At 33.1% G+C, this 13,768-nt stretch overlaps 1 protein-coding gene across 1 annotated transcript; it reads left to right on the top strand.

Moving 5' to 3' along the window:
• Positions 1-732: 732 nt before the first annotated feature.
• On the top strand, positions 733-13,517 carry LOC121969991 (alpha-N-acetylglucosaminidase-like). Its single transcript, XM_042520374.1, has 3 exons — positions 733-999; positions 12,408-12,459; positions 13,383-13,517. The coding sequence occupies exons 1-3, from the start codon at positions 769-771 to the stop codon at positions 13,433-13,435; spliced, it is 336 nt and encodes a 111-aa protein (XP_042376308.1). The 5' UTR covers positions 733-768; the 3' UTR covers positions 13,436-13,517.
• Positions 13,518-13,768: the final 251 nt, after the last annotated feature.

Raw genomic sequence — 13,768 nt, forward strand, 5'->3', positions numbered from 1 at the left:
AAAATCAAAAAAGATAAATTTTTTAAAACTATATGATTCATCCCCTCTCACGTGGACAAGACAATTAACAGGACATTCAACATTCATTAAAAAAATAACCCTAAATTTATGATAACTTAAGATTAAGATCAAACTTTTGGCTGTTTTATCTTTTTATCCCATAAATCTAGCCATTCAAGTAAACCGGCATTAAAAAATAGTTAAAATTCCATGAATTTAACTGCAAACACATTTTAGTCAAGAAATTTATTTAAAGATAAATTAAATGATGCTTTTATTAATTGTGAAAGGAATTTTTATAGAAAATAACTTTTCCTTTAAAAATTCTAATAGTTACAGGAGGCATGTGTAAAATATTTTCCTTTAAAAATTCGATCAAATGGCGTCCGGTGGCAATAATGAAATTGGGTAGAAAAGTGTCCTAAAATAGTTAAAATATGCATCATATATATTTTAGAAAAGTTCGCAGATAAAACAAAGTGCCGGCCGGCGATTTATCGTCTAGCGAGGACTCCGACCCACCCCGTTCATTTGTTTAACTAGTATTATGTCATATTACTTCTTCTGATACGGTGAGTCGATATCACCCTGAAGAGCAATTTTGATGGTCGACTTACTTGGACTGCTTAAGGTCAAAGTAAAGGGCCCATCTTGTAGACGAATAAGACAGCAACATCCCCTCCTCGGTGATTGAAAATGGACACTAGAGCGTTGCCCACTGAACCCTACTTAATAAAACCCGCCATTCCGAACATCCGACCATTTCCAATGGCATTCCCTATCACTGCCTCCGTTTCCTTTCTCTTTCTCTTTCTCTTTCTCTTCTTCTCGTACACGACCCTCTCTTTTCCTTTGGTGTCATCCCCCCTCGCTCGCCTGCTCGATATCCAACGACGGGAGCAATCACCGCCCTCAGTCCAATTGGCCGCCGCCCGCGGCCTCCTCGCGCGCCTCCTTCCTTCCCATATCTCCAGCTTTGACTTCGAGATCGTTTCCAAGGTCGTACTTGCTAATACTATAAAATTTCTAAAGCTAGATGATCAGAGTCATAGCATTTACTACCCAAGTTTGATATTAATCCACATTTGTCTTTGGTCGAATAGAAAAGCTTCCACTTGAATGGTTCTGATTAGACTTTTTTTTTTCTTTTTTGAGAATGCTCATAAGTGATGTTTGGCAACGGCATGAGGAAGGCCATTCAGTAACCCATCTTGAATTACAACATAGCCTAGACATTTTTTTTAAAAAATATTTATTTAATAACATCTGGAGTTGAATTGGAGTTCAGTCTCCACATATGGGCAACAGATATTATTTTCCCTGAGCTTAGCTTACTAAAATTTGTCATGCTAATGGAGCCTAGTGGCATGTGTTCAAACTGGGTTTGTTGGAGGAAAGAAAGAGTACTGGTTAAGTGTAAGTCCCAGAGAAGGACTAACTGGACCAGAATTGGATGAGCGGACTGCCCGGTGGCATCACTTAAGAGTGAGGGTAATATATCTAAAACACACATTAAGGGGAGCTAAAGATCATGAAAAAAAATGATGATAAACAATTTAATAAGCATTGTAGAAATAATTTAACCTTAAGAATTGAAAATGATGATAAATTTAGAAAACTTGGATTTGTTAGTAGATCTAATGAAATTAAAGAAGCTTAAAATGGAGGTGAGTAAAAGTGTGAATTTAGATGATATTCTGATTGGAGTTTGGAAGTGTTAGAAGATCAAGGTATAATTTGGTTAATTAAGTTATTTGATAAATTTTGGAAACTAAGAAGATGAAAAATGGAGGAACAGTTTAGTATTCATTTATAAGAATAAAGGCAAGATAAAATAATATTATGATCATAAAATAATTATTTATTTAATTTAAGTTGACATAAATAAATCAAGATTTAAAGTATCGAGCCATGCTGCCTAACATGACATATATTTACTTTTTTGGTCCAGCATCAAGATCAGAACAAAATTGATATCAGCTAAAACAATTCCACTCTTCTTCTTTCTCCTCCTCTTCATTCTCAAACATTTCGTTCAAATAATTCAGAATCAAGAAATCAAGGAAGGGAAGTAAAGACGAGGAAGAAGTTGATCCAAAATAGACGAGAATATATACTTAGTTGAGGGAGGTGCAATTGTGAAGGAAGGTGAGTAGTGATTCGATCAAACGACGATGATTGTGAGTAGATGGTAATGGACTTGCTAAGTGTAGTGTTGTAGCCGCGATTCACATCGCAGGAGTATGTTATATATGCCTATATCATGGATAGAAATGCTGTACTGTGTTAGGCAAATTAGTTGAAATGTATTATTCTAATTAAATTACTGAAACTCGATACTACTCGATATCGAGACAATATCTCTTGCGTTGTTGTGTTAATTATGTCGATAAACATCATTTTATGTCAATACCTAACACTCTTTAAAGAGCAGCCCGGTGCACGAAGCTCCCGCTATGCGGGGTCCCGGGGAAGGATTCATTGTACGCAGCCTTACCCTACTTTTTTGCAAGAGGCTGTTTCCAGGTTTCGAACCCGTGACCTTTTGGTCACATGACAACAACTTTACCGTTGCGCCAAGGCTCTCCTTCACCTAACACTCTTTGGCATGCTAAAATTGAGATAATGTTTTTTTTTTTTTAGTTTGTCTCCATTCGAGATAATGTCAAAATTGTAGCATTTGAGATGGAAAGCAAACATTAAATTTAACTATATAGTTGTCTTATCTTTTTTCTTCTTAATCTTTTTCCTCCTTCCACCTTTAATTTACTATTGACACCACAAAATAATGTCATTCTAGTCAAAGACCGAAACATCGACATAGCTCGAGATTTCGAACCTTAGTCTATATAATATATAATTATATATAACTTATATATTAACAGATAGATTAACTTGTCTATATAACATATAGTTATATTAATTAGTGTGCACACACACACATATAAATAATTGTTATCAACTATATATATATAATCACTATTAATATTAGAATTAATTAATTCTATATAATCAATTACGTATAGTCATATATATATGTTAATTAATTATATATACTAATTGATATATAGGTATTAATATTATATTTGTTCATATAGGTTAACATTTAGAAGGAAATACATCTCAAAGCATATTGACATAACAAAATATGGTACTGAAATCATATCATTTTGACTAGAGAGCAAAATTTTAACAAGGTTTGAGATTTTAAATGTTGACATACATCTTAAAAGTAATATCTATATTTCTAAATTATTTCTTTATTTATTGGATAAAATCACTAGAATTCAACTTAACAAATATAAATAGAGTGCATGTAATGAAAGGTTCGATAGTATGTAACTACAATTGCAAGAGTTTATCTAGGTACTGTGTTGATTATTTTCTTGGAACCTCTTTATTGTTAGAGTTGTGTTGTTAGAGGCGCGAGGCGTGTCCGAGGCGCTCCCGAGGCACGTGCGAGGCGTGCACCTCTTGAACATGAGATTGATTACTACTAAACTATTAACACTCTCATATAATATGTCAAATATGATAACTATTAATATTCCACACACACAAATATCAAATATGACAAGCAAAATAACACCATGATAAAATTAATAAAAGTTTCAAACTTTCAAGTTTTAACTTTCTAATTTAAACTAACAAAGTTTATCAAAACAAGCGTAATAAGTTAAATTAATCATCAAGCTCATCGTCATTGTATTCTTCTTCTTCTTTATCTTCATCTTCTTCAAATTCAATTTCTTCTTCTTCTTCATTCTAAGTCTTAGAGATGAGTGTCTCATAGAGGAAAATGTATTTTCCTTCTCGATTTTTTTAGGCCTAGCATGTGAACTAGAGGTCATAGATGCAATGTTTTTTCCTCTAGTACAATATTCAGGCTCTTCAGCTCCTAGTCTTAGCAACGACATCTCATGTCAAGTCATCACCTTCAAAAACCAACTCATCTTCTTCATTATCACTTTCTCTATCCATTCTACCCATCAATCATTCATTACTATCATCAATATCTATCAAAGATATGGGGTTAATCTTATCATGTGCATCATACCGAAGTTTTAAGGCACAATTGTATTTCACAAATACCAAATCATTTAAACGTTGTTGAGCTAGCCTATTCCTTTTTTTACTATGAATATACAAAATGTCAAAAATCACAATAAGTATAATAAAATAGCAAAGAATATTTTTTACTTATAAAAGTAACATACTAATAGTATTATACATTTATATTTATTACATACCTGCTTAAATACATTCCAATTTAGCTCATAACCAGAAGCACTACAAGTGAAGCCATAGTTGTCAAAAGCGCAAAGTGCAAAAAAGCGCTCAAGGGTCTTGGGGCTTAAAGCGCAAAGCACAAGGCGAAGCGCGGGCTTTACGGGAAAAAATGTAATAAACAAAAGGGCTATTATATCTATTAAAAAACTTTCAAAATGTCTTTGAAAATCCAAATAACCATAAACAGAGTATTCTTTGATGAAGTTGTATATTACTGAAAATTAAAAGTCTTTGAAAAATATGATACATGAAATATCAAATATCAAAATAATCATCTTCTTCATCTTCATTGTTCAAATTTATGCCATCAACTCCTTCGCTTGATTTGTATCCATCAGTATCTTCTTCTTCAGTTTCATCATCAAGATTAATTTCTTCTTCATTTACAAGACTAGTTCTTTTTACTAATGTAGATGATGATACCCCTTTCGAAGAAGACACATTTCGAGATCGAAAGCCATATGCACTTTCACCAACCCCAGATGCTCGTGCTACATCACTCCAACGTAAATCTTCACCTTCAAAGACAAAATCATTATTATTGTCTTTATCACTGTCATCCAATTTTCCCAACAACCATTTATTTCTATCATCTATCTCTGACAAAGTAATAGGATCAATCTTATCTCGCATGTCATATCTTCTCCTCAAAGCTCTATTGTACTTGATATATACCAAATCATTCAATTGTTGTTGAGACAACTTATTTCTTTTCTTAGAATGTATCTACAAAAAAAAATTAAAAAGTAAAAGGTTAAGTTCATGATATAAATTTTAATATGTATTAAAAAAATCCAACTTACATGTTCAAAAACACTCCAATTACGTTCACAGCATGAAGAAGAGGATGTGAGGTTTAAAATCTTCATTGCAAATGTTTTTAATTCAGACGTTGATGCACCATAAGAAGACCACCAATCAGCTTGAAAAACAAAAACATATAAATTATAAGGTCAACTTTATTACTATCCAATATTGATATTGCACAATATATTATTTATAAATTTACCTGGTGATTTTAAAGTTCTTTGTCGGATAGCCATTGGCAAACCAAAAAGTCCTTTTGCTTTCTTGTGTTTTTCCAATTGATTCGTGATCTTATCTTGTAAATCATCACCGCTCACCAATCTAGATATGCACTTGTTCAAATCCTCCATCACTTCTGTATCATTTTCTATGTCAGGGTTTGAGTAAAAACACTCTGGATTCAAGAAATATTCGGCTGCGTGCAAAGGTTGATGGAGTTGAATGTTCCATCTTTTGTCAATGAATTCAAAAATGCTACGATATTTCTCTTTATTATTGTTAAATGACGCAGTGATAGCTTCTTTGGCTCTGTCCATTAACTCATAAATATAACCCATAGGAGACCTTTTTTTACCATTTACCAGCTGTAATACTTTCACCAATGGGCCACCAACCTTAATGCAAAAACCATATTTTTCCAAAAAGAAGACATCAATATCACTTCTGCTACATGTTTTCCTGCAGTCTCCTTAGAAAATCGACTATTTGCCCACTTTCAGATGTAAACATCTTTCTCAGATTTGCTTGTTGTACATGAAACCGCTTTTAAGTCAAAAAAGCGGTTGCGAAACGTGTCTTTGCGGTTCTTACCATATCTCTCTGTCCAGTAAACTCTCTCATCATGCTCAATACTTGTGGTCTGTTATAAATATAACCATTAACTATCAACGCTCATTCATGCAATTTTCTGAGAGAAGGAATTTTGAATATATCCTCGAGCAACAAATCTAAACAATGAGCTGCACAGGGAGTCCAGTACAAGTATGGAAATCGGTTTTCCAAAAGACGATATGAAAAAACAAATAAATTTAGTAAAAAAATATTAAAAATATAATTCAATTATAATTGAAAGTAACAAAAATTTAAAATATTACCTACACTGACATTGCAGCTTGCATTATCTGTTACAATCTGAACCACATTTTTTTCTCCAATGCGATACACAAATTTAGAAAGTAACTCAAACATCTTGTCCGCTGTGTGAGAATAGCCTGAAGCATCAACTGATTCGACAAATACACTTCCTTTGAGACCATTCACCCAAAAATTTATAAGAATCCTACCATTTTTATCGGTCCATCCATCTGCCATGATTGTGCACCCAAACTTAGCATGATCTTCTTCATGCGATTTAAGAAGCGAGTTCGTATTTGCCAACTCCTTCAAATATTTAACTCTCACTTTATGATATGATGGAGGTTTCATCCCCGATCCAAATTGTCCAATAGCTTCATTACAAGGCTCAAAAGAATCATATTTAACAGCATTGAAGGGAATTCTAGCATCATACATCCATCTTGCAAATTTCTGCAATATCTCTTAACTTCTTTTTATTTTCATCAAATTGTCTTTTATTTTTTGCATGTCTTTGTTTGACAATTTCATCGATATCTTTCATAAAATAAAGGTTAATAGGTCCAGTTTGTTTACACTTTTTATCTTGGACCATAGGATAGTTGCTTGAATCGGATATTGGTCGTTTCCCTTTCACTTTAGTTTGATGATCATCTTCTTCATGTTCTTCCAAATCTTCCAAATTATCAACATCATCAGAATGAGGAATTTCATCCATTTGATTCTTCAAATTACTCTTTTTTTTGCATGAACTCTCTAATTTCTTCTTTAACATGCTCGGAACATTTCAAACAAGTTTTTACATTTCTATTGCCCCCAACTAAATGTAGCTTGTGTTGGTAAATTCCACCATTTGCTATTTTACCACAGAAAATACAACTGACAACATTTGAGTTTTTAGAATCTGAACATGTTGCATAATTCCAAGCAATATCCTTTCGAGTTGATGGAGTTGTTGTATTTGACATGGTTAAGAATCAATACTGCTGAAAATGAAATCAATAATAATCAATCAATAAATAAAATAAAAAACAGGGAAAAAAATTAATTATAGAATATAAATTTGATTTATATGAACAAAAAATTTATTAGATTTTAAATTTTAATTTATTTTTTATATATTTAAAATTTTAAATCTAATTAATACAATTTATCAATTTTTTATTTTAAATATATTTTTTATGTATTTAAATTTTAAATCTGATTTACTGATTTATTTGAATTAATAATCTTTTTTATTTTAAATAAATTTTGTATATATTTAAATTTGATTTATATAAATTAATTAGATTTTTATATTTAAAATATATTTTTTATATATTTAAATCTAATTAGTAAAATCTATCTGATTTTTATATTTTAATTTTTTAAATATTTTTTTATGTATTTAAATTTTAAAACTGATATACTGATTTATTTGAATTAATAATTTTTTTTAATTTTTAAATATATTTTTTATATTGAATATTTGCCATAGTTTGACACTGGCTGGCAACCCTTCTCCTTTATCCGGGCTTGGGACTAGCCATGACCGGTCGTCATGGACGGAGTTTAAAAAAAAAATATTTAATTTATATATATATATATATATATATATATATATATATATATATATATATATATCCCCACCTAGTGGGAAAAAGTTTGGTTGTTGTTGTTGTTGTAAATATATTTTTTATATATTTAAATCTGATTCATATAAATTAATTAGTTTTTTTATATTTTAAATATATTTTTTATAAATTTTAAATCTGATTTATATTAATTAATAAACTTTATTAGATTTTTATATTTTAAATATATTTTTTATTGTTTTTAAATCTGATTTATATTAAGTAATAAAAATTATTAGATTTTTTTAATATAAATATAATTTTATATATTTTATTGGGATAATTTAATTAAACTTTATAAAATCTATTCGAAATACCCCATTTAAGTGAGGAGTTCTTTAATTTAATTAAATGCTTAAAAAAAAAGCTTTGCTGCTATAGGGCTCACGCGCGACCGCGACGCTGTGACGGCACCAGAAGCGTCGCAGGACGTTGTCAGCGCCGCCGGAGGCATCGCGGGGTTGTGCCGCTGGTGCCGCTGGAATCATCCCGTGATGCTTCCCGCGGTGCTGGAAGCTTCGCCGGATGCCTCCGATGGTGCCGGTAGCATCGCCGGATGTTGGAGAAGCATCGCCAGACGCCGGAGAAGCGTCTTGTGACTGTGCAACAGCAGGATTTCCCCGAAGACGTTGGAAAAATTCACAGGTATAGAAGGAAGAGACGAAGCACTTACTTGGAAGAGGCGATCCTGACGTGAGGAAGACAAAGAGGCAGCGGCGATTTGAAGCAGATGAACATTAATGAGGTTTAGGGCTTTAAACTTATAAAAAAACAAAAAAAAAAATCAAAAAAGGAAAATAGCGAAAGCTTCGCTTATGCGCAAAGCGCAGCGAAGCGAACGCTTCTTGGAAGGCTTGCGCTTCCGAGTTCGTAGAAGCATGACGCCTGCACCTCGTTGCACCTCGCGCTTAAGCGAGCGAAGAGACCGCTTTTTACAACTATGAGTGAGGCTAAACACTTTAATAGTAAACTTTTTCAATTTTGGGATATTTGCTCCATAGCATTCCCACCATTCTGCTAGAGATAATGCCCTTCTATGTCTAATTGCCACATTCCTCCCAAATAGTCCTTCTGTCTTTCGATATATAGAGAGCTAGGTAGCGATTTTATCTTTCTCGGTAGCCAATCTCTACATAGTTTCAAACAAATCATTCACCACTTCTCCACATATATTTGAATCTATGTATGAATAAAAATATTCTGGATTCAAATAATGTCCTGCAGCATGTATAGGTCGATGAAGTTGACATTCCCATCTCGTATCAATGATCTCAAACACTTCTTTGTATTTCTCTTCTTAAAGATCTTCATAATTGTTTCTTTTGCCCTATCCATAGCCTCTTAAATATAGCCCATTGCAGGTTTTCTTTCGCCATCAACCAGTCTTAGAACACAGACTAAAGGGTCATATATCTTTAAAATATGCACAATACTACTCCAAAATCTAAGTGTCATGATGAATTTAGCTACCTTCTTCCTTGCTGCTTCTTTTGCCCATTTACTCTCTGCCCAATCCTTTGAAATGAACATTTTTCTTAAATTTTACTTCTGTAGGTGTATCCTTTCAAGAGTGAGAAAAGCAGTAGCAAATCTTGTGACACCCGCCCGACAAAGCTCTTTTTATCTTGTGAATTACCTTAACATATTTACCATGCCGGGGCGAACATAAATACAAGCATTCACACTCATTGCCTTCTTCAATGTTGCTTTAAAATCAGGCAATTTCCTAATATCTTCTAAGATCAAGTCGACGCAGTGAGCAGCACAAGGAGTCCAATACAAATGTGACATTTTTGCTTCTAATAATTTTCCTACAAAAGAAGTTAGAAAAGTAGATAAGTTTAACATATATAAGAAAAAGCATATTGATAAGAAATAATTAAATAGATTCTTACCAGCAAGCACATTTACTTGCACTATCCATAACAACTTGAACAACATTTGCTTCTCCTACACACTCCACAAATCGATCAAACAACTGAAATATTTTCTCTCCAGTCTTTACATAATCAGAAGCATCAACCGATTCGATAAAAATTGAACCTTTAAGATAATTCACTAAAAAATTAATCAATATCCTCTGTCTTTTGTCTGTCCACCCATCTGCCATCAAACTACAATCATACTTGGCCCATTTTGTTTCACACGACTTAATGTAATTATTTGTCACACTATCAACAGTCTTTTTTAAAAACGAAACCCGCACCTCATGATAACTAGGTCCTTTTAGATCTATACCATATTGGCCAACCAAGTCCAACATTCTTTTGAAGCTTGAATAGTTAACGACATTAAAAGGAATTGCCGCATCATACATCTACTCAGTTATGGCCATACAAGCTTTCTCCCTCAATTCTTTCTTGTATGCCTCATTTATCGTAGTTTACCTTTCTTTACCCTTTCTATTTTCAACATTTTTTTGCACATTAGGAGCAAAATACGTATCCATTGGACCTATTTGTCTTGGTCTTTTTTTTTTTTTTTGCATATTCACTAATCTAGAACTTGTACTGTACTTATAGGCGGCACAACTTTAGCTCCAATATCATTCATATCAATATCATCACCAAGAGGGTTTACATCCTCAAAGTCCAATGTTGCAAGTTTAGAAAGATTACTTTTCTTCGTCTTTTTCTCAATGAAAATTTTAATTTCTTCACGTACATGAGGCGGACATTTTTTGCAAGTCGTAGTATTTTGAAATCCCCAACAAGATGTTGTTTTGCACGATAGATATCTCCTTTTGTAACTTTTTGACAAAAGTTACAAATCAAATCATTTTTGTTATCCGGATTAACTCTTTGAAAATAATTTCATCCCGGATCTTTTGATATATATGTTGGAGTATCACTACTACCTTCCATGATAATTGAATAAGAAAATAGTCTGAAAAATCAAAAATAAAATAAAAAAGCACTTTAATGGAAAAGTACTGTACCAACAAAAGAAAAGCACTGTACCAGACTCTTACAAGTATAAAAGCAAATCATTAGTCCGAAACCTTCTAGCCTAAATGCACTATCAAATATTAAACACATTGATTAAGGCCAATCAAAAGGGGAACTAACATGATTGACCTTGAATTTAGTGTGCACAATGGAATAATACAATCTATTATCTATGTCACCCATGTTCAAGTTCAACTATCCGATATTAATCTTCCTATCAAGTGCATTGTATTCTGAAGTGAGACTTGATGACAAAGGGGATATAGATCTAGTTATCAGTCAGATGGCTCAGATCATATTACAACTATGGATCTATCTATCAAATACATCAAATCATATGATGAAGTGGGAATATAAGGCTAATGAGATAGAGGTGTCAGAACACTAAACACGGGACAAAATTTGGCAAAATCGAATATTAGTACCAGCATTCAGCAATAGAAAAATAGAAAAAAAAGGAAAATAGAAAAATAATATGAAAAAACATGACAAAGAAAAAGAAAAACCGGATAGCAGCCAGCAAAACCGGACAATAGCCAGCGAAACAGGAAGCAACACAATCTACAAAAATGGAAAAAAACAAACAAACAAACTGGACAGTAGCACGAACACGAACCAACAACTCAACAAAGAAGAAAAAACAAAGAAAAGATGAAGAAAAGAAGATACCAGAATAAAGAGAAGAAAAGAAGAAGATGAAGAAATGAAGAAAAATTGAATAGTGAAAACGAAGAAGAGAAAAAGAAGAAAAGCAATAACAGAAGAAGCGAAGAAGAAGATTTCTTCGTGAAGAATAGAAAAACAAAAAAAACGAAAGAAAAAACTTATACTTGACACGCGACTCAGCGACGACGACGGCGGCGGCGGAAGGAAATACTTGGGCGACGGGATGGCGCGACTCTTCTTCAAATTCAGGTTTCTTCTTCTTCTTGTTGCATTCTTTTCTTCTTCCCTTTTATCCTTTTCTTCTCCGTGTCCTAATTCCCAACCAAATTGGTTTGAAATATTTTTTTTGGGTTAAAAATCCAGAAATGGTTCATGTTCATGATCGCGCCTCGATTGTGCCTCAGTTGAGGTGCGAAGGCGCCCTGCCCTAGGCACGCCTAGGCGCGCCTGATGAACGATGCCCGCCTCGCATGGGAGAAGGCGGTTTCCCCAACGCCTGGCGCGCCTTAGGCGCGCCTTTAACAACCTAGCATTGGAGTATGGACCATCACAATTGCTTCTATAGATTTATAGAGTGTGAGATATTTTGTTCATTCTTAAGTTTTAGGATAAAAAATATTATATTACTTGTTTATAAAGAATTTTATATGGTATTTATAGCGTGGAGTACTGACCTTTGGTCCTATAGTTTCTCATGAATTGAGAGAGGAGATGAAGACATATTTGAGGGTACATCACCCTTGTCAAGTGGAAATCAGCAACCTCCCCATTAGGATTTGCTTTTAGATAATTTAACTCTAGAAGAAGAGGGGTTTTGATACAATGTTAAGATTTGGTGAAAGTATTGTATTACTCCTAATCCACTATACATAACCTCATAACTCTAATACCTGTAATAACACTTGATGAAATATTAGTAATTATCATTTTTCTGATCTTATATACTGATATTTTCATTAATAGATTCTCTTGCTAGTAATAAATACTTTCTTAAACTTCTAATTTGCAGGAAACATGTGGTAGAGAAGCATGCTTTATCATTAGCAATCATCCATCATCAGGTACAAAAGGAACGCCAGAAATTTTGTAAGTACTATAAACTATTGACGGTGTTTAGTAGAATTACTTTTTTATTTACCATTTATAATTTTGATTTACGCAAATGAAAAAGTGCTTATTTTGGTTGTTCTTTACAAGTTCATATATATATGAAAATGCATGCACTAGCAATATGACTCTGGAATCTTACAGTGCATGTGAAAGATCATTTAGATCTCATTGTTACACTCATATCACCTCTTTTGATAAAATGTGCCATAAAGTACTATTTTTCCCTTGGTTTCTGAGCTTTAATACAGTTATAGGGAATGATTGTCATGGCATAGCTTTAATACAGTGCATAAGGTATGTTCTCTCTTGTAGTTCTTTGTTGGGTGTGTTATAGGGAACAATTCTTTTGTACAATGCTCACATATTGATTTTGCATTATTGCTTGGTATTATCTAGGCTCCAAAGTTCCTTTATGTTGTATCCCATTGGTCTAAGGGCCCCAATTTGTTTGAGATGACCTATGGTGAGACATAGTAGTACAGATTGAAATTTCACTTCGTGCTGCCACCCAAGTAAGCTAGGCCTAAGTCTCTCTTCAGCCTTTGAAATGAGGACTGCTGGTCTCAAATAGTGGCATTATTCCTGTGTTATTATAATGAGAACAAGAATAAATTTCCATATAATTTTCATATTACCATTAATTTTTTCTGTATGCTGGTTTCCCTTTCTGTATTTGTTAAATAACTATAGCTCCAGAAATAACTATAGTTATTATATATCTATGCTGTGCTACCTTTTGGTAAGCTGTTTTTTCCCTTTTGTATTAGCGTTAAAGAACTGTAAGATGATATATTATTATTTTTCATTATGTTTTTCAATTTAATGTATAATATTTCAATGTTATTCTGAGTTGTGGTTTAATTTTGTTTACCAGAATCCAAGGAACAACTGGTGTTGAACTTTCAGCTGGTCTTCATTGGTACTTAAAGCACTGGTGTTGGGCTCACATATCCTGGGAGAAGTCTGGGGGTTTACAATTGTTATCTGTGCCAAAAGCAGAATCCCTTCCTCGTGTACCTCCATCTGGTGTCTTTGTACAAAGACCTGTTCCATGGAGTTACTATCAGAATGCTGTTACGTCGAGTTGTAAGCTAATTCAATTTTTTCTTTATTTGGTTTAGTACTCAATAGATAATTTAAAATTATGTTTTCTGTTCTCTAGTTTTTTCTTAGAAATCATACCATCATTTGAAATGAGTCTAATAAACTCTACTGCTCAAATGGACTAATTTTGGACTAATTTCACACATGTATGGCAGA

This window comes from Zingiber officinale, chromosome 4A, assembly GCF_018446385.1.
Source record: "Zingiber officinale cultivar Zhangliang chromosome 4A, Zo_v1.1, whole genome shotgun sequence".
In the NCBI taxonomy this organism is placed as follows: domain Eukaryota; kingdom Viridiplantae; phylum Streptophyta; class Magnoliopsida; order Zingiberales; family Zingiberaceae; genus Zingiber; species Zingiber officinale.

Coding starts and splice junctions, on each gene's coding strand:
- LOC121969991 (XM_042520374.1), top strand. CDS start 769: ATGGCATTCCCTATCACTGCCTCCGTTTCCTTTCTCTTTCTCTTTCTC. Junction 1,000..12,407: donor ACTTCGAGATCGTTTCCAAG/GTCGTACTTGCT, acceptor TCTAATTTGCAG/GAAACATGTGGTAGAGAAGC. Junction 12,460..13,382: donor TAGCAATCATCCATCATCAG/GTACAAAAGGAA, acceptor TTTGTTTACCAG/AATCCAAGGAACAACTGGTG.